General features: G+C 38.3%; 1 protein-coding gene across 4 annotated transcripts in view; it reads right to left on the reverse strand.

Annotated features, from left to right (window-relative positions):
* Nucleotides 1–1,132: 1,132 nt before the first annotated feature.
* LOC100601261 (surfactant-associated protein 3) overlaps nucleotides 1,133–27,030 on the reverse strand; it is a 40,180-nt gene continuing 14,282 nt past the window's right edge. The window contains exons 2-6 of one of the 4 annotated variants that reach the window (XR_004030210.1): nucleotides 18,888–18,978; nucleotides 5,523–5,685; nucleotides 4,758–4,911; nucleotides 2,507–2,710; nucleotides 1,133–1,726 (exon numbers count right to left, since the gene is read on the reverse strand). Coding sequence is in view for 1 of the 4 variants with exons in the window: in XM_003263716.4 (XP_003263764.1) it covers nucleotides 1,703–1,726; nucleotides 4,784–4,911; nucleotides 18,888–18,978 (243 nt within the window). In the remaining 3 variants the exon portion in view is untranslated. Of the gene's footprint in view, nucleotides 1,727–2,506; nucleotides 2,711–4,757; nucleotides 5,774–18,887; nucleotides 18,979–27,030 lie in introns of those variants that run through there. The other 3 variants (XR_001115152.2, XR_004030208.1, XM_003263716.4) reach the window with 3 other exon arrangements.

Below are 27,030 nucleotides of genomic sequence, written 5' to 3' on the forward strand. Positions count from 1 at the left end.
TCTCATTTTGAAAGTTGATTTCCAGTGTTGGCGGTGGGGCCTGGTGTGAGGTGTTTGGATCATGGGGTTGAATCCCTCATGAATGTCTTGGTGCCACCCTCACAGTAAACAGCGAGTTCCCACTCTTAGATCCCATGGGAGTTGCCCTGAGAGCTAGTTGTTAAAAGAGCCTGGCACCTTCCCATCTGTCTTGTTTCTTCTCTCTTGACATGTGGTCTGTATGTGCTGGCTCCTTTTCTTCCTCTGCCATGGTCACCATATACAGATGCTGGTGTCATGCGTCTTGTACAGCCTGCAGAACTGTGAACCAAATAAACCTTTTTTCTTCATAAATTACCCAGTCTTAGGTATCCTTTAAAGCAACTCAAATGGACTAAGACAGTCCCATATATCTGAAAGCGTTGTAAGATGCCATTTCACCCATAGCTTTGCCTCTTAGCTGAACTACCATTTATGCAAGATAGGTGTTTGATGTGTGTCCTAAAAGATTTTCAATCTCCCTTGCTATGTTGTTCCTGGATCTTGAAATCCTGACAGTAATTGAAACATAGAAAGAAAAAAACTTAGAATTGTCTAGTCCAGTGATTTTCAAACTGTATTTTAGCAAAGGAACCCTATTTTGCAAAAAGAAATTTTATGTAGAGGCCCAATATTTCCATTCAAAAATGTATGTCTATGTAAATAGATACAGTTTGGAGGGAGGAAAGGAAGGGGGGGGGAAGGCAGGCAGGAAAAAAGAAAAGATATGCCCTGGTTGATGTGAGAAAGGGAACTGCAGAGCCCTCCCCTGCAGGCTTTGCCTCGACCTCCCTATTGGGCCATACTCCCCTCACTGCCCTCTCCACCTGCCCTGCCTGCCGTATAGTGCCCTGTAAGGCACCACTAAGACTACTAGCCTACGAACAGGTTGAAAGCCACCAGTTTGAATGACTATCTCCTTATAACAAAAGGAAACTAAGAATTGATGACTGAATCATATTCTTCTTTAGTATTCCAAATCCTTCCTGCAAAAAGTAAATTGCCTTCTTTTTGTTTCTTATTAGATTATTCTGTACAGCCTTCCCTGAAGTAATTTCATACAAATCAGATTATCAGTGTTCAGTATACTCTTCTTATAGTTAAACCACCATCATTTAACTTTACTCATAAAATTTTATTTGAACAAAACAATTTTTGAAAATATAAAAATTTCGTAAGCACTGCTTTCCAATTAGATACAAAATTCATTTTAAAAATAAATAATTATATTGACCTTTACCATCACATGTCTAAATTTTACTCATGTTTATTATGAAGACACAGAGGTGAATTAGAAGAGTATATCGTTATACATTGTCAAATAAAGCAAAGGTTTCCTTATCCAAATAGAGAGAATATATATGTGATTACTTAATATAAAGCAAAAGCTATTTCTACCAAAGAACCGACATGCAGTTATTGATCTGGAATTGGCATGATTACAAACTACTCTGCAATTCTTCCTCTCCCCAATTAAGGTGTCTCTCTTGAACTGATTGAAAGCTGTTTGATAAGTATACTTTTTTCAAGATGGTGTGCTCAGTTGGGGGTCTTTTTATTAAACTGAAATTCTGTCATTAGCTCTGACTAGCACCAGCTGCTGTATAAATTCTGTGTTGATATAGACCTCCATTGGTGTTCCAAATATTACAGATGAATCTCTCTCTGCCTCCAAAATCCTCAGTCATGCAGTATGAATAATTAACATCTGAAAATGCAGAATGAAAATGACTTTTATTAGAAGACATGGTACTGGGATCACAATTCCACCTTAACTCCTCAGAACAATGAACCAAATAGGACTTTAGCAGTTAAACACAAGTGTTTCTAAATCTCTCTATATTATGTTTTTCCCTATACCTGATCAGAAATGTTAACATTAAGACACAAATTAAATGTTTTAGTCGTACAGCAAAGTTAAAGACAGAATCCAAGCAGCAGCACATTTTAATTAATGTTTTTCTGAATGTTCTAATTCCAGATAAATTCAAAGCATTTAGGACTCATGTCTGCCATGATTATTCTTGCTTCTAAAAGTTCATAATGCATTACTTTTTTTTTTTTTTTTTTTAAGACGGAGTCTCTCTCTGTCATCTAGGCAGGAGTGCAGCAGTGGCACCATCTCGGCTCACTGCAACCTCTGACTGCCAGGTTCAAGCGATTCTCCTGCCTCAGCCTTCTGAATAGCTGGGATTACAGGTCTGCACCACCATGTCCAGCTAATTTTTTGTATTTTTAGTAGAGACAGGGTTTCACCATGTTGATCAGGTTGGTCTCAAACTCCTGACTTCATGATCTGCCCACCTCGGCCTCGCATAGTGCTGGGATTACAGGCGTGAGCCCCCACGCCCAGCCAGTCCATCAGTTTTAAGAAAAACCTTTCCTATTCATGAATCTGACATTATTTCTACAAGATGTATGGTATAAGTACAGCATAAAACAGTTACATGAAATGTCTTTATGGAGTTGAACTTATAAAAACATCTACCTTGTGTGGGAGATGTGCCAAGTGGGACTTTTCCTTAATGTGTTTGATAGGTTTTAGCAGACAGATTTTTAAACTTGTCAAAGGACATTGATAAACTTGAATCCATGAAATGATGCAATACATAAAGATAAAATATGCCATAATAGTGCAGTGGCTAAGAGCAAAGCATTCTGGAGATCAATTTCTGGGCCTCAGTTTCTCCATCTGTAAATGAAGATAATATCAGTATCAGGCTTATAACGTTACTTGAAGCACTAAGAGATCATGCATATGATCGTTAGCACAGCACCGCGTATTTGTTTTCTGTTTCTGCATAACAAATTACTGCATACTTTGTGGCTCAAAACAACAACTACTTATTATCTTACAGTTTCTAGGTAAGGGCATGGCTTAGATGGGCCCTCTGCTTAGAGTCTCACAACACTGTAATCAAGGTGGCACCTGGATAGTGTTCTCATCTGGAGATTTGACTGAGGAAGAAACCCCTTTTAAGCTCACTCAGGTTATTGGCAGAATTCATTTCCATGCTGCTCTAAGACCAAGTATCCAGGCTTCTTTCTGACTGCTGGCTGGAGTTTGCCCAAGGTTCCTCACCATGAGAGCTTCCTCAACATGACTGCTTACTTCATCAAGCCAACAAGGAGAGTGTCTGGAGTGAGTCTACTAGCAAGACAGCGCCTTGTATTATGTAACACAATCACAGGAAGAACATCCCACCACTTTTGATGTATTCTGTTGGTTAGAAGCAAGTCCCAGGTCCTGCCTATACACGAGTGAACACACCAGGAAGCAAGGATCCCTGGTAGTCACCCTAGAGTTTGTGTGCCAAATATAATAAATGAATGAATAAATGAAAGTGTGAGTGAGTGAATAAGTAAATGAGTAAGTGAATGAGTGAAGTTGGGTGTGAATGTTATAAGCCCCTTGGACAACAGAAGACATGGGAAATAGTTGTAAATACAGGTTAAATAGGTAGGTAGTAGACTCTAAGGTAACTGCTCAATTGAAGTCATAACACAAGCATCTAACCTTTGTGAAAGTAATGTGTTGAATAATTATAGGGCCTGGGCTGTAAGGCCCAGAGAATGTCAGAGTGAAATCTCAGGGATAGTGGGAAATAGAGACCTAAAAGAATATATAGGGCTTTTAGTCCCATTTCAAAGTGATAATTTTCTTACAATTGGAGCAAATAGAGAAATTAGAAATGAAATAAAATGGTCAAATATAATTACATAAATTTTTAACTTGTAAGTAATAGAAATAACTAACAATAAAAACCAAAAAAATTAACACACATGAAAAATAGAATTATCAGCACCAAGTATATGAAAATTTATTCAAACATACATGTGAACACTAATAATATTCCCAATGGATAAATGGTCAAAGGACATGGTTATATGATTCATGCACAGGAAATATGAATAGTAAAATAAATTTGAAAAACAGTTTAAATTTAATATGAATAAGGGAAAAGCCTCACAAAGAAAAAAAATTTAAGTACCAATTCAATCCATCTTTTTTTTTTTTTTTTGAGACGGAGTCTCGGTCTGTTACCCCGGCTGGAGTGCAGTGGCACGATCTCAGCTCATTGCAAGCTCCGCCTCCTGGGTTCATGCCATTCTCCTGCCTCAGCTTCCTGAGTAGCTGGGACTACAGGCGCCCACCACCACGCCTGGCTAATTTTTTTTTTTTTTTTTTTTTTTTGTATTTTTAGTAGAGACAGGGTTTCACCACGTTAGCCAGGATGGTCTCGATCTCCTGATCTCGTGATCCGCCCACCTCGGCCTCCCAAAGTGGTGGGATTATATGCGTGAGCCACCGCGCCTGGCCAACCCAATCCATCTTATTTTACCAGCTGGTTAAGATGAGAGAGTAAACAGTAAAGTTAATTGAATTAGTATTATTAACCAAAACACCTGGTATAACTTATAACTCACCCTGGGTGGGTGGATATTCGATAATAATTAACTGTCAGCAGTGAGTGGTAGGAGGGCTAGCTAGTATGGATAACTGCAGTCGCCAAATCATCTAAACACTTATTTGCAGACCATAAAACCACATTAACGTGAGGCAGCTAACATAGCGGGAAAAGCTATTTAGAATTCTTTCAATTTTACTTATACCACTTTGGTAGCTGGACTGCAGTAAAACATAGAGATCAGACCCCGGAAGAACAGGAAAACTAGGCAAACAGGCTGGATACTCCACAGGAAGAGAATCTGCCCAAGAACAAAGTCAGCATCCCTACTTTAACGAATATTCTGATGACAACACCTCGGCCTCGGATGAACTCCTGCTTTGTGACAGCGTCGTGGGATGCAGCAGGGCTGTATGGACTGTTCCTGGACTTGGCACGCAAACAGCGACACAGGTGGGTGTCCGCTTTTCCCTCTCCCTCGGGCCTGTTCTGGGTAGACAGGGAAAATCAGTTTTGATGCCAGTGATGATATGCTCAATATGTTTGTGCATGTGTGTCCTCAGGTCTCTTTAGGAGTAAGCTATGGCATGTCTCTCATCATGGCCAGGGATGGAAGGGCCAACAATTAAATGAATAATAGTAAGCACTCACTAAGTATTTGTTGTGGTTATTAATGTTGCTTTTACCTTCAGTGGGAAGAAGGCAAATAGAGTTTGTTCCTGGAATCTAGATGGGTTCTCTTGTGGTGTCAGAGAGGGCGGGCACCCATGGGACAGCTGCAGCAGAGGCGGGCGGACGAGGCCCACAGGGGAGCCCAGCACCTGAAGATGATGACGGGCAGCAGCAGGTGGTGTCTGGGAGGTCTGACAGCCACAGTCAGGGCCTGTGGTTTTCAAACACAACTCCAGGCTGACTCACTGAGGGAGATCCAGTAAGCTCTTCAAACCAGTGCCACCTACCACCCCCACAGATTAAGGGCAGGATTCGTCGGGGACCTGAGGCAAGGCTAGGGGACAGAAGGTAATATGGCAAAGAGGAGTCAAGAGGGAAATGGGGGAGGAAGTTGGAGAGCCAAGCAAGTGGTGGTCACAGTACCTTTCTGAGAGCAGTCATTGGTTATTATGCTCTGAAAGAGAGGAGGAAATATGTAACAGAGAACTTCAGAGGGAATGAGCAGATCGCACATTTGTTCTTTCCATATGTCGAGGTGAAGACTGGATGTCAAGCTGGTTCCCACTCGTCTCCTCCCCTCCTCCATCTATAAAATAAATGTACTTTGGTCCTAATATTTTAAGCGCAATTACCCTAAACTCATTTGGAGGTCCATCCATGGGGTACTTTTCATAGTTCTTGTCTGCATTTGGTGAATCTTCACATCAGTATATCTTCCTTGGAATGTAAATTTTTGGAATGAAGGAATCAGAGCTATGTGGTTCTCTGAACAGTGTATAACACTGTAAACAATTAGATGACTTATATTTTTAAGATGAAGATGGTGCTACTTATAAAATGAATGAGACTTGTGAAGCCATTCTTTTTTGTCATAATATGAATGGGACTTGAAAAGTTAGTATTCTGCTAGTGAGAAAACAGCAGTATCACTTCTAGTTCGTAGTGTGAATCTAGCTTTTGTATTCCTCTTAAAATGCTTACCATTGTAATCCCACTTCTAGAAGCCTTAGGTAGGGAAATCATAAACAATGTGAACAAAGATATATGTGTAAACACATGAGCACCTAGATGCTTAATTATAGGAAAATGGCCAGATGAAGCTTGGTATAGCTGTAAGATAAAATATCTAGCAGTTATCAAAATTATAGTTAATAATTTTAACAGGAAAATAATTATGTTAAAATAGCAAGTGAAAAAAAAATGCAGTATTTTTTTCAATTATATTTTTCCAAAGCATAGAAATAATTGGAAAGAAACATATCGAAATGCTAAAAAAAAGAAAAAAGAGGGCATGAGGAGGAGGGCCTGTATGGCAGAAAAATGGTTAAGAGGTGAGCAAGGAGGAAATGAAATGTGACAAACAGAACTAAGGAAAGGAAAATTCAGTTTTTTGAATACTCTGTGCAAGCAATGAACTAAGCATTTAATAATTCTTGTTAATAATTAAAGATAAACATTGGAATAAGGCTACGAGGAGAAAAGAGCCTCTTTCCACAATGAACAGAAACCTCCCATCTTGGCTTAGTTGAAAAAATGGAAAGCTAAGATACTTTGAAGTCTGAATGAGTACATGAGATGACTCAGGTGTGGTTAGGAGCCCATCACCTCTGCTGAGCAGCTAAACATGACAGTGAAAATGAGAGTACACATTTGAGAAATGGGATTTGCTGAGGCCATATATGGGAAGAGGGGATAGGCAAGTCATTAAACCAGTCTCTACTAGTTTCTAAACCTAGATGCCCATCCAGAATTGCATGAGTAACTATCTAAAACCACAGGTATGCAGCCAAAAAGGCACAGGCCAAAGTAATTATATCAGGGCACAGATGAAACAAAATAGGGGATGGGCAGTGCATAGAGAATGAAAGGAACTAACAATGGCACAGTCACCACTCACTGCAGGCTCAACCTCCTGGGCTCAAGTGATTCCCATGCCTCAGCCTCCCAAGTAGCTGTGACTACAGGCATGAACCACCGGGCCCAGCTAATTTTAGTATTTTTTGCAGAGAAAGGGTTTTGCCATGTTGCCCAGGCTGGTCTTGAACTCCTGAGCACAAGCAGTCCGCCCACCTCGGCCTCCCAAAGTGTTGGGATTACAGACGCGGGCCACCCGTGCCTGGCAGAGGATAATGCTTTACATGGGCTTACTCACTTAACCCCTCACAACAGCGTTCCATAGTAAGTGTGGGTTTCTGCGTTTAACCCCCTCATTATTTCCTCCCTTACATTTGCAGCCTTTACCTTTCTACTGACTCATCTTAGTAATGCTTAAATATGTTCTTCATCCCCTACTCCTCTTTCAGCTACTCTGGAAATTCCCCTACTCTGTCCTCCCCTTCAAAGCCCAAATTCTCTAAATGATTAAGTACCCATGGTCATTTCCTCATGCCCACACGCTCCTCAACCCATTACCATTGGGCTCATGTGCTTACCTGCTTTCTGAAGCTGCTTTCACCAATGTTACCAGGGGCCTCCTCATTGATAAAACTCATTGCTCATTGATAAAACTCACTGGATACTTTCCATTCCTTACATTATATGACTTTTTGGCCACTTTAAAAACTCTGAGATCCAGTTTTAGAGTTACATGTCTAGCTACTTAATGGACCTCAAATTCAATATATTCTAAGTTTACCTCATCTTCTTTCCAAAGCTACTCTTGTTCCATGTTCTCTATTTCAGCAAATGGCACCATCACCAAAGCTGGTCTTCCTTCTTTCCTTCACCCCCAAATACACTTGGCCACTAAACCCCTGTACAGTCTACCCCCTACCTGCCTCTCAGAGCTGAGGTGTACTCTTCTCCATCCCTATAGTACTAGGCTGATATCACCACTCCCTTGGTAGCCCCATCACTGGACTTCCTACCCTTCACCCCTCCCCTGCCCTACCACCATCTCTATTCTGGTCCCTGGAATGCAGTCCAGGGGATCTTTCTAAAACACAAGTCTGATTATGTCAGTCCTCTACTTAAAAATTTTCCATGGCTTTCCACTGTCCCTAAAATAAAGTCTAAACTTCTTAACATGGTTAACATGATCCTCTCCAAGTTTCATCTTCAACACATCCCCTTCTGCATGCCACACTCCAGCAATACTTCTTGCTGTTCCTCCAATGTAGGTGCTGTCTTCTCTCTCTGGTTGTTTCCAGTGCTTGAAACAGATCTTCTGACTTTTCTTCTGGCTAAGTCCTTCCACATCTTTAGATCTCAACTTATGTCACCTCCTCTGGAGAGACATTCCTCAACCCCCAGTCCAGGTAAAGTATCCTTCTTCTGGGCATCCGCTGTATTACAAATGCTCTTAAAGTGGCCTCTATTTAACCAGCTTGCTTGATACACATAATTTCCTTTGTAAAGCACACTGACTACAGCCCTGCCCTCCCCAACGCTCAAAGCTGATAAGCTGCTGTCTATACACTCATCTTACTACTGCTCTCACCAGTTGAATTGCATTGTGTGCCTACCAAGAGTCAGATGTGTTTGGTCTAAGTTCTTTTATAACAGTTTTACTTATTATTATAGCTATGTTATTTGAGGAAATCTTATGTAAATTAATAAAAGTACAGAAAGTTGTTTCTATAATGTACAAAGACATAAATGTAAGCTTCTAAAAGTTGCTTTCATGGATATAAAGTTGTAAATGGAAAGAAATCATTAAAAATCTAAACAGATTCTACTCTGACATAGATTTGTCAGTATCTAAGTTCTTGCTCCAATTTAAAGAAATTAAAATAGAAATAAAACGTGTGTATATATTATGGATGTGGTTTAAATCAGAAATATGACCTGGGACTTCAATTATTGGACATATATTTAAGGAAAAGTCCTTAGCCTTGCATCAGAAAATTGGCAAAATAATATACATTTATATTTTTTATTGAAGTGAAATTCATATAGCATACAATTAACCATTTGAAAGTATACAAGTCAATGGCATTTAGTGCATTCAGGATGCTGTGCCACTGCCAACTCTGTCTAGTTTCAAAACTTGTTCATCACCCCAGAAAAACGCCCTGTACTCTTAAGTAACCACTCCTCATTCCCCTGCTGCCCTGTCTCCTAACAACCTCTAATCTGCTTTAAGTTGAAATAGAACATTTAAGGCATGTAGATAACATTTTTAATGACTCTCCACTTTACTGACTTTTTGGATGAGTCTATTAACTATTGGTCCAACCCAAGTTGGATGAGTGGGCATCAGCACATCTGATTTCCTTGCAGCTCTGTATTAAAATTGCTCATTTCACTGCCTCTCCTGCCTCCCAGACATTGTGGGCTTTGTAGGCATGTTTGAGCTGTTTATCCATGGGTCTTCAGTACCTGGCACAGTGCGTGGCACACAGTGGGCTCCATATTTGTAGGGTTAATTCAGATTGCCCAGAAATTAAGTAATCTGTTCAAGGACATTAACAGTGAGTCACAATTTAAGCTTAAGTCTCTCTCACAGCACACTAAGCTGTGTGGGAGGTGAACTGAGGCAGCAGTCATATTAGAGTTAATACTGAGGAGTGCTTACTATATGCCTGGCACTGTGCTGAGCTCTTAACAAGTATTACACTGTTTAATCCTCCTAACAACCCTACAAGATCAATATTATTATTAACCCAGAAATTCTGGGGAGGGAGTCAGAGATGCCTGAATCCAATTCAAGTATTATAGGACACCAGAGGAAGGCTGTTAAGTCCAAAAATAGTTTAGTCAAATGACTGGAAAGGACAGTTATTTTATTGCTTTAGTAACAACTTTTAGGACTGATTTTAGGAAAGAGGAAGTCAGGTCAGATGTCTGTAATGGAGCCCTCTCTAGAGTTTTTGCCCTTCTCCGCACACACACAGACACACACATGCAACACACATGTCTTGGGTTGTGTCTCGCAAGTATTTGGTTATAATTCTTGTGAAAGATGCCACTCTTATGCTTTTGTTTTGCTCTGTTGATTACCACTGTGTCCTACAGATACAACCACATCTACTGTAAACTAGAATACTTCTAGATCCCACTGCACTTCAGGGCTCTACCATGTCTGTGCCTCTCTGGAAACAACTGCCTCCTGTATAGCACCAGGCCACTTGCCCCTCAGCTGGCCACCACCACTGCATGTTCTACTGGCACTGCCACCAATACCCCAGAGGACAGATGGGCCAATTCTGCTCAGTGATTTATGGTGCAATGGAGAAGAATGCCTCTTTCTATTTATTCTCTCCATGAGGTATTTCCAAGGCAATATTGCCTGGCTCGCCGAAGTCTCAGAGGCTTGGGTGAAAGTGTGTCTTCTGATTTTTATGTACCATACTCTCTTTCTCCCAGGATCCAGAACTGAGTCCATGGAACTCTGCACCTGGGGCAAAGGTAAACAACCTGAGGTATTTAGAGTAACTGCTCCACTCCAACAAGTAAAGTTTGATGACTGGGCCAGGCTTATCCCACTTGATCCCTCTCCACTCAGTCCCCAGGCAAGGTCAGATGATTCTGAGTTCTAAAGGTAGACACTTTTAATCTAGAGCTGGAACCCTAACTCCCTTACTTTTATGACCAAGTGTGGGAAGTGGAAGTGAAAGAAAAGCAATTCAAGACCCTGTAAAGGATGGAGCTCAGGATTTGGTGACAAAGACTTTTAGCGCCAACCTAGATGCCTTGGTTAAAATGTGTGTGTTGAGTAACACCTCCATGCAGACCACCATAATAGGCCTCTTTGGGGGATTCTGACAGAGCGGAATGAACTCTGTTCCCTCACAGAGCTCACAACTCACATGGGGATACAGTGCAACACAAACTAGCATCTCACAAGCATTCCAAACCTCTGGAGGGAAGAGTTAGGGGTGACTGTTATGTTGTCTTTTTTTGCTTATCTATATTCACTAGTTTTCTGTAACATGTATGGGTTGGTTATATAGTAAAGCCTGAAGTAAAATTAAACAAGGATAAATACTCTCCAATCAGAGTTGGCACCCAGTGCTCAGACAGCTCAGGCCTCCCGCAGTCTTCTTCACCAGAGCTGGCCTGGGAGCTCCCTCCACCCTTCTCCTTGAGCATAGGACACAGGTGCCAAAAAGGAACCCTAGGGCATACAGCCCAGCCTCTTCTCTTGCTCCATCCTCTCTATTATCACTGAACAAATAGATACACTCAACATCTCCTCAAAGCCTTCACTATGCACTGAAAACTCCAAGCCGATTATGGCAATAATAATAATAAATGAGTCTGAACAGAACTTGCTAAGGCTTTTTATAAAATAGGCTGGGTATTGAATCAGTATTGACCCAAAAATAAAAGTAAATGGGTTTAAACAAAATGTTTCTCGGTGTTCTTCTCTGTTATCCATGATTTCAATGTGATCCTAAATATTTTACTCTAAACATCCCATTTTTAGACACACAACATTTTAGTTAGCTGTTTTCTAAAAGTATATGAAATTGGGTTAGTTTTTGGTATCTTTTTTTCTTTTCTCAACCCATATAAGAACAATACTCTTATATATATAGTTCTTGTGAACCGAGTAGGTAGTAAAAAAATTGAGGGTCTAAATTTAAATCTCTTTAATAATTGACTTCTGTCATGTTTATGTCTTGACCATCATCTTCATCATCACCACTACAAGCATCTGGATTGGACTTGAAGTTTACAAATTTTCTACAAATAGTATGTCTCTTTAGGGTGGCTCTATTATCCCTGTTGTATTGAGGAGGAAACTGGAAAGTCACAGAGGCAGAATGACTTGCCTAGGATCTCACAGCTACTTCTGGTACAGAGCTAGGACTTGATCTCAAATCTGCTAACTCTACATTTTTTATTCTTTATCCTACCATAGTGCTGTCCCTTTTCTTTAGTTCCTGTATTTTAGTAGTAGGGGCATTTGGTTTGACTTAGAAAATCTTAAATTAAATCTTTGAGTAGCTACCTTTACCCCAGTTCCAAGAGACCAATCTAGAAGTACAAACTTAGTCTGAAAAGAACTCTCCTATCTCATTTCACATCTGTCTACCCCTTAAAATTTAGGCACAAAACCTTAAGGACATGCTTTTGAAAAATCAAAATTGGTCCAGGCGCAGTGGCTCACATCTGTATTTCCAGCACTTTGAGAGGCCAAAGTAGGTGGATCACTTGAGGTCAGGGGTTCAAGACTGGCCATGGCCAACATGGCGAAAACCCGTCTCTACTAAAAATACAAAAACTAGCCAGGTGTGGCTGCATGCACCTGTAATCCCAGCTACTCAGGAGGCTGAGGCATAAGAATCACTTGAACCTGGAAGGCAGAGGTTGCAGTGAGCCAAGATAGCGCCACTGCACTCCAGCCTGGGTGACAGAGTGAGACTCCGTCTGAAAAAAAAAAAAAAAGAAAGAAAAATCAAACTTGGCATTTAAGTTCATGCAGAGAGAGAGAGAGAGAGAGAGAGAGTGAGGAACTTAGGTGTTCACATGTTCTCTGTATTACATTTAGTGGCAAGGCAACTGATGTTTCTTTTCAAAAACTAATGTTTAAAAATGTCTTTGAAAATATGTGGTATAAACAAAATGTTCTATGGGGAGGGAGCAAGCTTAGGTAATAGGCAATATCCAATAAGAGATCCAGACCATGGAGCTAGATTGAAATTCTGGATTTGAGGGTTTCAAATCTGTAAGGCATTTTATCTCAGAGAGTGAGTAGAGCATGTGTCTGTATGATTGAAAGATCCAAGTTCCGTCATGGCGGGCAGGGAAAGGAGGTATTTGAGTATTGTTCAGCACCTATGGGATGCCAGATTTAGAAAAAATAAAAATAAAAAATGTCCAATTACATTTTAATTTCTAATAAACAACTAACTTTTTAAATATAGTATGTTACATTCAATATTTGAGACATATTTATACTAAAAATTTTTCATTATTTATCTGGAATTAAATTTAACTGAACATCCTGCATTTTTTCTGGCCAACCTACCCTAGGGGCTAATCCATAGGGCATCCCTGAGCCAGGCTCAGAGAATACTTCTTTGAGGCCATCCCTGATAAGCCAAGAACTAGAACTGAGCTAAAATGAGAAAGTCTGAATTAAGTCCTTAGTTGTATACATACATCTTTTTTAAGTGTTTCATCATCTGCTTGGGCCTTTTGTCTTTGATTGAAAGTCTCTATAAACTGTGCCTGAATACCACAGCGTTAATCACAAGCCTCCTGAAGTATTTTCATATTATGTGTAATAAATGCCCATATACTTAGGATTTAAAGTAAGAACTACTCACCACAATATTTAGTTAAAATTACAAAGGGAGTACAAATTAAGCCATCATTTTGTTAAGGTGTATATTATAAGTCTTATTTAATTTCCCCATGTTCTTATGTGTATGTTTGTATAACTGTTGTGTCAAGACTTTCACTGATAAAGTATTTCAATTAGCTGCCAAAAGAATACATTGAAGGAGTTACAACTGATGTACATTTGGGCTAAATACCTATAATCAGAGTTGTTTCTCACCTGAGTCCCTCTTACTGATGTTATGTAACAAGCGGTCCTGATTGCTAGCAATAACTTGCTTAACATGTTCACATTTGTGTGATAACCACATAAAAATAAAATGACTCACTAGTACTTCAAAAAAGGAACTGATACTAGGTGTAGGCTAGATAAGTTATATGGTCACTTTATCATATCTGAAAGTCTCATTCCTAAATCACTAGGATTTTTCAGACTCTTGTCACAGGACTGATTTGAGACCAGCTGAGAGATGAAATGACATTTGTGGGGGATGAGGGAAGCAATGAGAGAAACTGGTGAATGGAAGGCAGGGAATCACCCCTTCATGCTCATCCACCCCCATGCTTCCTGGGTAACCAGGGCTTATCACCTGGGTATACTCTTATGGCCAAAAAGGACTAAAATGACCTGGAAAGTCAGGGCAGTCATAGTAGTAATGAGCTTTGGTGCAGAGATGTACAGGGAAGTATAGTCCTCCTCATCCACCAGGGGCCATTTATGTCCTTGTGTGACTCCTGTGATGATTATATCACTCTTTAACAATCTTCTAACATTATAATCATGAAATCATCATCAACATTTTTCCTCACAAGTTATTTATTCTCTACCACCTTCTTTCAAAACTTCCTGATTTCACTTTATGGAAGAGACTAGAGAATTCTCAAGACCTAATTCTGTCTCACAACCTTTCTGCAAATCACTTTAATGTGATGTTCTAGAAAATTTATGGGACATATCTTTGTTAAAGAAAAGAGGTATATCTTTGGTAAGGCAGCAAATTATTCTTATTCATTGATCAGCATGAGACCCTTATTAAAAGCTTTTTGTATGACAGGGTCTTGCTCTATTACCCCGGCGGTCATGGCTCACTGCAGACTCCACCTCCTGGGATCAAACAATCCTCCTGCCTCTGCCTCCCATATAGCTAGAACTACAGGCGTGCACCCCCACACCCCACTAATGTTTTGATTTCTTGTAGAAATGGGGTCTCACTTTGTTGCCCGGGTTGGTCTCTAATTCCTGGGCTCAAGTGATTCTCCCACCTTGGCTTCCCAAAGTGCTGGAATTACAGGCGCGAGCCACCATGCCCAGCCTATTTAAAGCTTTAAGAAGAAAAATTTCCATTGCTCAACCTCATGACTTAAGCATGTCAACTCAAGGTATAGGTCAATCGTGCCTTTCCTACCACATCATCATGGGAAACCTGAAGTGGCCACTCTCACAGCCTTGTCTATAGGACGCTAAAAGAATGAAATCTCCTGAAATTATTCCCACATCGTACATGTGTCCTGTTTGTAAGAAATTCCAGGCTGGGTGCCATGGCTCATGCCTGTAATCCCAACACTTTGGGAGGCCAAGGCAGGCAGATCATCTGAAGTCAGGAGTTCAAGACCAGCCTGGCCAACATGGCAAAACCCCATCTCCACTAAAAATACCAAAAAAATAAAACAATAACAAAAAATTAGCCAGGCGAGGTGGCACACGCCTGTAGTCCCAGCTACTTGGGAGGCTGAGGCAGCAGAATCACTTGAATCCAGTAGGCAGAGGTTGCAGTGAGCTGAGATCGTGCCACTGCACTCCAGCCCAGGTGACAAGAGGGAGACTCTGTCTCAAACAAAACAAAACAACAAAAAAAACCCAGAAATTCTATGTCTCAGAATTTTGTGAAGAGTAGTATTCTTTATCCTAGCTCTGACCAAAATCATTTCCATGAGATAGTGGATTTATGAATGTGGTAAGAAAAATTCAGTGGACTCTAAGAAAGTTTCTTTATCGATGAGTTCATGTCCTTTGTAGGGACATGGATGAAGCTAGAAACATCATTCTGAGCAAATATCACAAGGAGAGAAAACCAAACACCGCATGTTCTCACTCATAGGTGGGAATTGAACAATGAGAACACTTGGACATAGGGTGGGGAATGTCACACACCAGGGCCTGTCATGGTGTGAGGGGAGGGGGGAGGGATAGCATTAGGAGAAATACCTAATGTAAAAGAAGAGTTAACGTTAACGGGTGCAGCACACCAACATGGCACATGGATACATAAGTAACAAACCTGCACACTATGCACATGTACCCTATAACTTAAAGTATAATAATAATAATAATAATAAAAGAGAAAGTTTCTTTATCCTATTCGGAGCCTCCCTTGTCCAGTCCCATGTAATGTTCTTTATCCCAGATAAATGTAGCCAAGCACTTCCAAATACCTCGGGAAATGCAGAGTTTGAAGAGGGGGAAATCTTATTTTATCATTTAAGTTTTTAATATAATATTTTCGACTAGATAATGCAATCATATAGCTCAAGAATTAAAATGACATTAAAAGGTATACATTGAAAAGCTGTATTATGTTCCCTTTTCCTATCCACCCCACTAATCCCTGATGCCCCCTATAGGTTAGCACTTGCCCTGTTTTCCTCTGGGCTCTTCCAGTGTTTTTATGTATATACAAGCATTAGTGCATATTTTTATTTCCTAGATTTCTTATACAAAAAGCAACATACACCATACGTGTTCTGCAGCTTGATTGCTCATATAAAACATATCCCGCAGATCACTCCATGTCAGTATATAGGACTCATACAAAGTCCTTGTTGACAGGATGTTTCTTAACTCTTCCCATAACATACAGTGCTGTAGTGAACAACTTGTCTATAAGTCCTTTTGTATGTCTGTAGGATAAATTTCCAGAATTGAGACTTCATAGAATTTTTATTAAATACCTCTGTTTTAATGCTTCTCAGAGTGGCTTGGGTTTGTTAGTGCTTCCTCGTCACCATGGTATGCACTTCTGAAGGCATGAACTGTGTTTTATTCATCTTTGCACCCACAGGGGCTACCATAGTTCCTAGCAGGTTAATGCTAAATACAAACCAAACTTCTAGTGTAACTGTAACCCTGAGAACATTCAAGTAACCCCTCAGTGTAAAGGCTGAGATCTAGGTGTAGATTAAGAAGCACTTCCCAGTTTCTATTTCAAGATGAAAATAGGACTTATAAAGATGAAAGTATTGAATAAGGAGTCAAAATTTCAAGGATGAGGCTGTCTCTTCAAATCTGGGGACTGGGTCAATGTCGGCCAAATTTTCTGGGTTAATCACGTAGAGACAAACTAAATGGTAAAATAGAGAGCAAGCCTAGAGAACTCCTGCCTGCTGATGAGCAGCCACAGGTGACTGAGAATAGCACTTCCCTAAAAGCCAGGATGAGCTACGGAGAAAAGGTAATGCGCACTTTGATTAGAATCTGAGCAGAGATGGGGAGTGTGCCAGAGAAAGCGAGGGTGCACATGGTGCTAATATAGCTGCTTCTCCACTCTCACGACAGCCTATGGGAATGGCTCCTGGTTTTGCTCTTCTGCCCCTACTCTTGTCAGGAAGGCTTCTAGGAAATGACCTTGGTGAAAACTCAGGCCAAGTCCTAAACCGATGGCACCCATACTTCCCTAGCTATTTCTCTCCTCATCCCAGTGCTGCTCCTCCCAGCCACAGCTGCTAGCTGAACACATAGGCCACGAGATCATCACTAAGCCTCCTGGCTGCCACTGAACTCTATTTAGCCAAATTTGAAGACATGGACTGGAAGGCAGGTGTGTCACACACAGAACTCGTGTCAGTCCTCGTCAAAATCCTCACCTCTCAAAAACTGTCAGTGACAAATAAATGGTTACAACTTCTTATGTCAATAATGTGGCAATATAATTTAAAAATTGTAAATGTGTTTTTATCTAGCAATTCTCCTTCAAGGAATTGATTCTGCAACTACACTTATAGAAGAACAAAAAAAACTATACATATGTTTGCTGAAGTATTATTTGTAAAAGCAAAGAAATTAAATAAAAATTACCTACATATCTATCTATCAACATGGTAGTGGCTATATCTATAATACCATATTATGTAGTATCTTTTGCAGCTCTAGAAGAATGAGATAAACCCATGTGTAGGACATGGAGCAACAGCCACATACACCGAGGTGAATAAAAACAAGTTTAAAATAGTAAATATATTGTATGACTTTATTTGTGATTTAAAAGATGATGTGCTTGCGTATGAATTTTTTTAATTTGGTAAAAAATATATGAGAGACTATTATGGCCACCGCTGGGGAATGGGATTGAGGAGACTAGGGGAAAAGAAAGGAACAATTTTTTATGTTTTTAACTTCATATCCTTTTTGTATTGCCTTTGAGAATCAAAAAGTTCACTTGCAGCCCATATATTATTTCTAAGATTCCTGTGGTATATAGATTATGTAGGATTTGGTGATTTTCTTTTTTTGAGACAGGGTCTCATTCTGTCACCAAGGCTGTAGTGCAGTGGCACGATCACAGCCCACTGCAGCCTCGACGTCTGAGGCTCAGGAGATCCTCCCCCTTCAGACTCCCAGGTAGCTGGACTACAGGTGTGCACCACCATGCCTGGCTAATGGTCATACTATGTTGCCCAAGCTGGTCTTGAACTTCTGGGCTCAAGTGACCTGCCTGCCTTGGCCTCCTAAAGTTTTGAGATTACAGGTGTGCATCACTATGCCCAGCCCTAGTGATTGTTTTTTGTCTTTTTTCCCCCCCGAGACAGAGTTTCACTCTTGTTGCCCAGGCTGGAGTGCAATGGCGCGATCTCGGCTCACTGCAACCTCTGCCTCCTGGGTTCAAGCAATTCTCCTGCCTCAGCCTCCCAAGTAGCTGGGAATACAAGCACCTGCCACCATGCCCAACTAATTTTTGTATTTTTAGTAGAGACGGGGCTTTGCCACATTGCCCAGGCTAGTCTCGAACTCCTGACCTCAGGTGATCTGCCCACCTTGGCCTCCCAGTGTACTAGGATTACAGGCATGAGTCACTGTGTCCGGCCCCTAGTGATCATTTTTTAATCAGAATAGCTATCACTTTAAAAAAAAACTTTAAAAAGGTTCTTCTTGGCTGAGTAAAACATCTATGGTTGACCTTAATTGAGGTTCACAGAACCAACTTCAGCTTTGTGGACATATACTCAAAACCCGACTCACACAGAAAGCCTAGTATAATTTTCTCTGATTACAAAAATCAATGTGTTGAGTCTTCAGACTATTGATTAGGTTATCAACAATTTTAGTAACACCCTTGACCACCCACAAACTTCCATTTGTCACTTACCCGAACACATCTTTTAAGGAGTGCTTTTTAGTTCTTATGTTGCGTTTCCTGCAAAATCTCCCATGCGGTGGACTTATTAATCATGAAAAAATTTTGTCATATTTTATAAGGTCAGAGAGAAGTAAAGAAGAAAAGGCGATCCCATATTATGCAAGTGTCCTGTTGCTAAAGAAAACACTGCTCAGGGCAGACTTACACAAAGTGGTAGATTCTGATACTGGGTTTTCAAATCCTGATAATTGGAGCCATTCAGTCAGTCTCTGTGCCTGATCCTGAAGAAAAAGAACCTGAGACGGAAAGCAAGAAGATGAGAAAATGTTAAGACAATAAAAAACATTTGGCAAATGCAATTGGCAGTAGACTCAACATACATTCTCTTGAGGCAAAGCTTTAATGAAGCAGCTCAAATGTAGCAGAATATTGTTTGGAACACCAATTTCCAGGTCACCTACCTTCTCCAAGACTTTCTGTTGCTAAGATGATGACGTCTTTTGTTACTATAATTTAACAAAGTTTTCCAGTATCAAAAGGTTTTAGCAATTTGCCTTTCTGCAATGCAGGAAAAAGAAAAGCTGTAGGGTGTGCAATATTTATTCAATTGCCTTGTTGTTTTATTGCTCTTCTTTCTGGAATAGTATTTTGGGTTTGCAAATGTAGAAAAACCTACATTTTCCTGGTATAGACCTGTGATGACAGGTCTACCTTATAAGCGAATAGACAGACATATCAAGCAAGCTGATAGTTCATCTTGCTGTAATTAACCAGATATAGTTTATGGAAGTAATTTAAGCCTAAAATTCACAAACAACCTCATGAAATTTTCAGAACCAATGTATGCTTTTGGGGTTAGCCTCAAAACTTTTAAGAGCTTCCACTTCACAGCCAAATGCTAAAGCACAATAATCATGGGAATAAGGCAAAGAGAGATTAAATCATCAGTAAATGAGGAAGAAACAACAGAGAAAAATAGAGAAAAACAGAGAAAGCAGTGATGTAGCAATAAGGAGAGCCTTACATGCCTAGACAATTTATCTTCTACAATAATAAAAAATGATTGTAGTCTTCCAAGAAAAGTTGCTGCTTCAAAATGAATAGGTTCTAAGCATGTTTGGTAATTTAATTTCAAATAAATGTGTTGGTATAATTTGGGGTTTTAAGGCACCAGCCCTCAATATTTAGATCTTGGTCTCCAAAAATAAATTATCTTGACAACTAACATGAAGGCCAATGTATACTGGCCCCAATTATTGGAATGGTATGGATGAATGTATATTTTTAAACTCAATTATTTAGGTAACTTGCACATAAATATACCAATCCAAAGACTGCAGGGTGGGATACTGCCTCAACTTCATTTTAGTACAGATTGTTTTCTCCTTTGAACCACTAATCAACTTTACTATGTGCAGTTTCTACAATATAAGCCTATTTTCCTCAACATCTTAGCATCATAGTATCCTCTCATCAGAATATTGGTTAGGTTCCCTAGTGTGAATCACTTATCCAGTTGCTTGCCTGATTATTCACATGTTTTTGAGATTTGTGAAATGTAGCAGATAAACAGGTTTATGCTGTGTGCAACTTGGAGGGCAGCCAATGTCTGTCTGCCTATACAGTATATTTACTCTCCTTCCTCAAATCTCTCTCCCATGTATTTTAAGACTAAAATCAGTGTAGAATGCAATCCAGTAATGTCACTGCAGAAAACAGCAGGTGCTCATCCACTCATTTGCAGTGATTCTTGCAGTGAAGAAAGTGAATCAATGATTCATCTAATGGACAATGAAACGCCACAGTGAACATTTGGAAAAATCAAATGAGGGAAAGGAACATTCTCTTATAAAGGTGGGCTCTGATTTTGGAAAGCAAAACCTCCCACATGAAAATCAGGAATTTTGTTGTGTTCTGGTTGTAACTGCAGTAAGCAATGCCTTGTTCCCTCTCTCCCTGCTTCCTCTGTTTTATTGCTTTTGTGTTGCACTTCTAAAATAAATATCAATAAATCATTGCAGTTAGATACTCGAATATAGACAGAACTGTACTTGACTCCCTACAGTCATTACAATTGGAGGGGACTCTGATTAGGATGCTTTACTTAATTAAGTGATATCGTCTAAAGAGAGTTCTTCCCTCCATTTTCTGTTTAACAGTCTTACAAAACACCAACAGAGGAAATTCATTCTGTTGTTTGCTTTTCTTATTGTAAATGGTTTCTCCTCATTCATATTTTGCAGAAGATGATGTCGTGTTAATGAAATGGCTAATAAGCCAAAGACTGTGGTTCAGCTACACACAGAGTCTTGTTCAAATCAGCCCAGGCTACATAGACTGAAAACATTTTCTCCCCCATCTCAAAAATGTGTTTTTAAATTTATTTTTACAGTATATGTAACCTAAAATTAAGAAGATCCAAAAGAAAGTCTTTTCTGAAAAGTCACATGTCCCCTACTTTATGTATGGTTCAGCGGAGACCTTAAAAATCTGTTTCTTTGAGAAAACGGAAAAAAATGGACAAAGAATAAGCAATCCTTATGCCTTAAATGTTATTTGTGAGGCACTTTGATTTTACTGAAAGAAGTCATTAAATTTGGATTGCCAATACAAATATGATTATATATGTTTTCTAAATAAAATGTTATTATGTTGTAACTGAACTCATCCATTTATTGTTTGTTTACCTAGTGCTCAAATGCATGTTTTATTCATAGATGTCTGGGAGAAAAAATTTTGCTTGATAATCACACCAAGCATATTTAACAAAAGCGATTCTCCTTTTATTAGTGAACAGGTTTAAGCAGAATGATTTCATTTTTTTCCCCATTTAGTTAATTCAGACTTGCAGGATCCTTAGCTTACAGCTTTTGTTTCTCCTCCCGCTGCCTTTTATGCCTTTAATGTATGCATGCCTATCCACTGATGGGAAAATATCATTTCCTGAAACTCTTCCTTTTTTCCTTCTTGACTACTCTCTCTGTTGATTTCTAGCTTCGGTTAGTTTTCACTAGTTAGTTCTGTCAAATCACTGTATGTACAAGACAGATAAATTGAAGCCAAGCAAATAGTTAATTATCCTGTTGAAAAATTTAAACTCTCTTTCCTTAGAGTGGATTGGAATTCTAATTTGCTCATTGCTTTAAAAATAAATTATATATTTATATATTTAAAGCAATTAAAAAGTGTATAGGATAGAAAGTCATAAAGTGAAGATTTATTAATATCTATGAAATTTTTTATTGCCAAAACATTTTAACAAAATATTTGCAACTTTAACAAATTAACAATTGCCTTGTATTGAATTTAGCAACTTTATTTCTGTCTGTTAAAAAGCAACATTAAATGTAAACACTCTCTTAAATGAATTCAACCAGCTTACAATAGATTATTTTCACCTTAATACAACATGCAGCTAAAAGCAATTAATAAACTGTAAAATTTAAATTCATGTCTCAAGATATAAAAGTGAATATTCATGAATTGGATGCAAGGGGTTTATAATTAATTGCTAAATTATTAAAGGAACATTTTATAACACAGCTAGAAATCTGAATTATTTGAATTACTTAATAGCTTGGCCATTTATCAAACAAAATAATAATAGCAACAATAATACATAATTGTCAAATGAGTTAATTAATGTTGTTTGACTCTAAGATTTTGTCTTGTCTCGTTTTAACTGCGTACCATCCTGCTTAAAAATGTTTCCTTAAGCTGGATACATTCCGAAGTTACATAATTTTTCTTAATTTGGAAGTTAAGGAAATCACAGAAGAATAGTAAAGCAATATGCCTGCTCAACATGTTACCCAAAGTGAATTCCAGAAGTTGTTCGTAATTGCTTTTATTATTTTTAAAAGATGTCCTTTATTAAAAATTAGCCTCATATTAGTTTTATAGTTCATTCAATGTTAGTTTCTTCCCCCTGGTTTTGTAATCTAGATAATTTTAACAGCTAAAAGCTTAGTTAGCCTACTATCTGTTAAGCAAACTTCTTTATAGATTTTCTTTAAGCTCTTCATTTTAAAAGGTGCCTTTGTCCTGAAACTAAACATATGACACTGCTGTCCCCTAAGGAAATTTTTGAGACATTGAATAACAGCAAGTAAATCCAATAGAGAAGTTTTATCCCATTCCTGCTGTTTACTTATTTTAAAATAATTGTTTAAAGATAAAGAATGTGTCTTTTTTCTTAAGTCTTTAAGAAGAATGAGAACTGTGTCTAATAAACCATTACTGAAGTTAGAATAGCCACTGAATTATTATCTGGCAGAAGAATGTGAGTTCTATTTTGCCTGAACCAATTATCTTTATCAAATGACTTTTCTACCTAAATTGTTTGCTTAAGATATTATAGATAAGCAGAGTTATTGTAATATGCATTTTTAGGCCATTATTATTTAAATTCCTATAAATCAAACTAGATGTAACAGAGCCAATTTCAGGTTATTTATTGAAACTGCTTTTCTTTGGAGCAGTTAACATTTGGAGATAATGCTTCAATCCTAACAGGCAAATATATCAAATGTTTACAATATAAACACAAATATTATTGCCTTTAATAGGCTATTTAGTAAGAAAAAGATTTACATCCTAACATGGGGTTTTTTCTGTGTTTGTAAGATGAGTGCTCTAAATAAAGTATTTGTCATCAAAGTTGTCTGTGTAAATTAGTAGAAAGAGTAAGTTTTCTAAAGAGAACCTAGCTAAGAGACACCTCTTGCAATGGAAGTAGATCAAATCTGTTCAAATAAAAGGTCAAATAAAATTTATTGCTAGTGTGAAGACAGTTCCTTGAAACTATTTTTTTTTTTTCCTACAGAAACCAGAGTATTCAAGAAAGACAATATTTAGCAATGGGCGTTTGGGGGTTGGGAGGAGAAAAACATCTTGTGTGATGTAAAGGGAGAAAACATACAGACCACAACGAAATAAACAAACATTTTCTTTCGGCAAGAGATGACTGCAGAGTTTAAAGAGTAAATTACTTCCGTCAGCGAGTTGTACCTTATAAATTTAGGAGAATGGATCATCAACTCATTTAGAAGACAATTCTCTTTTTAATAACAACAGTTTCACAGCTAGTTTTGTCTCTAAAAAGGATACCTGCTAGACATCCATAAATTAGCTTTTAAGAGGAAGCAAAACTTGATGACAAGCTATTGTCAAGTTGTATATATTTCTGATTCAAGTTAAACATATTTTTAGCAAACTGTCTTATGAATCTGTTTTGAAGCACTTCAGCGGCCCAGAGGGAGCTCTACCTTTAATATATAGACAAGGAAACAAAGACTGTCAAAAAAAAGAAAAAAGAAAAGTAAGATGCAGGAAAGAAAAAAAAGGAAACAAATGTCTATAAGGAACAAATTACAAACTTAACAAAAATATGACAAAAGCAATATAATATTTTTTCCTAGTAGAACAATTAGTATAATAAATGAAACTAAAGCAAAACTTTTCTGGGTTGAACCAGGCATTGAATGAATTGTAGAAACAGAATAGTGTTAAATATTGCATATTCGTTTGAAACATTTATGATGTAGATGTTAATGCAGTTAATTTAGTTCAGTGTTCTGTTAATATGAAAACAGCTATAATGTAGTACTTCGTTATTTATAGTGTACTAATTAATCATTCATAATATAATGGTTTACCCAGGAAAAGCTCAGTTATGTTTCACAAGTACAACAGCCATATATAAAACATATAATAATTCAAATTCATGCCCTTAATATTGTTCTTAAAAATCAGTATTTTTCTCAGGTTCAAATACAGATAAAATTAAAACAAAACAAAAAAAGGTAACTAAGATGATCCCCCTTAAAATGCAAATAAAACAGCCTTTGGGGATTTTCAAGATCTTATTTGCATAACAGTAACTTGAAAATAATTATTAGAAAGCACAGTTAAAAAGCATCATATATTTTTGATGAGTCAAATATTTATTTCCAGTCCTTTTTGCATCAAGACTGTGGGAAATGTGTATTATGAAGATCAGATGGTGCACTGATGTGAGAAATGTTGCAAAGCATCCTGTTGATTGGTTCTAATTAACTGCAATGCTCTTGTGTTCTCAGTTTTAGCCGGCATAAAGCACACAATGCCTTTTATTTTGCTTTGAATGGATTTTTACTTAAAAACAGCTGATCTCAGTAACCACAGTATTTTGGGATTTTTTATTTTTGTGAATTTCCCTGCAATGTTTTCTTTTCAATTTTAAAAGAAAAATTTGAAAATATTTCTAAATCATAAAGTATAACCAGTTAAATTACCAGCACTCATGTGGTCTTCCACATGTATTTTGCATGTTCTGTATTATGTGACTATATTCTCAAACTACATTTCAATTCCTCTTTAAAAGTTATATATCTGAGCAGTGGTTTAAGCAGAAAATTCTGAAAAGCAATTTAGAACACACTGCTAATTTTTTATTTTTGTAATCAGACTGTTAAGTAGAACAGAGCTAAAACCTGGGACCATGAGCAAGGAATGAGAAGGATTCCAGAATAAAAGTATCAAATAAAATTATTTGCACTCACCTTTCTCTGATGATTTAAACTCAAGCAGCTCTGACAGAGAGAAGTCATGAATTTTCATCAACTTCACACATGTCATACATTTAAAAACATTTTGATTTGCCCTGGGACCCCTGTATGTCTCTCAAGCATAGTAATAGTGCTGGGATGTTTTCTAGGTACAAACCCTATAAACTCCCAGGGCTCTAGAAGATATATTACTAATGTAAACAGGCCCTTAAGTGGAAAAAAAATTAAATAACACGAAATTTCCAAAGAAATGCAGAATTTAAATTAAGGAGGCTATTTTTAGAAGCAGCACACTTTCTATGATTTTAATGGTCACAATTGTATCCACACACTAGCTTTTGGAGAACATGCAGTTATTTGTCTCGAGAAATAGAATCATTTTGGACAGGAAAATCTATAACCTAAAAATTAGAGCTAAATCATTCATTAGCCTAGTAGACCTTAAAAGTGATTAAATAGTCGTGTTTTTGTTCATGTAAGGATAAAATGTGACTCGTGAGCAGTCCAGTGTTTCAAAATGGCTACCAACATCCTTACTCTTTCCAGGGGAAAGGCTAACTGTATAAAGTGGAGTACAGTCAACATAGAGTTTTACCCCACATAACACCTCTAAAGGTTATCTTCCAAATATTTCTGTCCCTCTTAAAATTGTAAAAAAAAAAAAAAGTCATTAAGACGGGGTAAGAAATAAACATTAGGAGAGATTAATAAGTGCAAACAAAGCTGCCAATATAAATGATATAAATAAAGTGCCATTACAAATAATTTACGTTGTGCCCCTCATTTTACAACAGAGGAAACGGAGGCTAAAAGAGGTAAAGTGACTTTCCCAAGGTCTTACAAAGACAAAGGTGTAAGGTTAAACTACAGGCGAGTCTCTTGAGTCCTGGTAATATTCTTTCTACAATACTACACAGACTTTCTTTTGTTTAACACGGTAACAAAAATGTCCTCAGGTGGGTGTCAGTCATATAATTAAGCAAAACAAAGTATGTATGTAAAAGGCATGTGCAGGTCTTACCAAATTAATTGGCCATCTTTACACAGTGTAAAGTCTTTTTCTTTAAAAAGATGTTTCTTTGGAGAATATCTTTATGCCTTCATTCTTGCCAGGCTTTGAGGATTTATATCTATTTAATGAAAGGTGGTTCTCTTTAGCACACTTACACCAAGCATGCAGGTGAAAACAATCCCCATATAGTCTCACTGTCACTAGTTTGCCCCCATTTCCATTCCATTCTTCACTCTGCTGACTGCCTGGCCTTTCTAAAATGCACATCTGATTATGTTTGAGTTTTTTCAATGGCTTTCCATGTGCTACATAAGGTAAAATCTACACTTCTTAGGCTGGCATTCAGGGGTCTTCGAAATGTTCAGCCTGTACCACCCCTTCAGTTTCACTTCTAACACTCTCCTCACATTTTATGTTCTGGCAATGCAAACTAGGAATGATTCCCTGAACATGATATGCCTTCTCATTGCCCCTGGGCCTTTGTGCATGCTGTTCCCTCCACCTGCAATGCCTGATAAAACCCTACTCCTCCTTGAAGAGTGAGCTCAAGCACCACCTTTTCTCCTCCTGCCAAACATAAATACTTCCGGGATTCCACGGCATCTTGCACAGACCTCCATTGCTCCACGCATTGCATTGAACCGTAAGTGTCTATTTACATGCCTATCTCTCCACACACATTATCTTTGAGGTTAAAGACATATCTTTCCCTCCATGCCTAGTACTTTGCCTGGTGTCAACACTGAGTGGATGTTTACTGACTAAATAAATGAATCAATGTAAAGAGA

Source organism: Nomascus leucogenys, chromosome 1a (assembly GCF_006542625.1).
Source record: "Nomascus leucogenys isolate Asia chromosome 1a, Asia_NLE_v1, whole genome shotgun sequence".
Classification (NCBI taxonomy): domain Eukaryota; kingdom Metazoa; phylum Chordata; class Mammalia; order Primates; family Hylobatidae; genus Nomascus; species Nomascus leucogenys.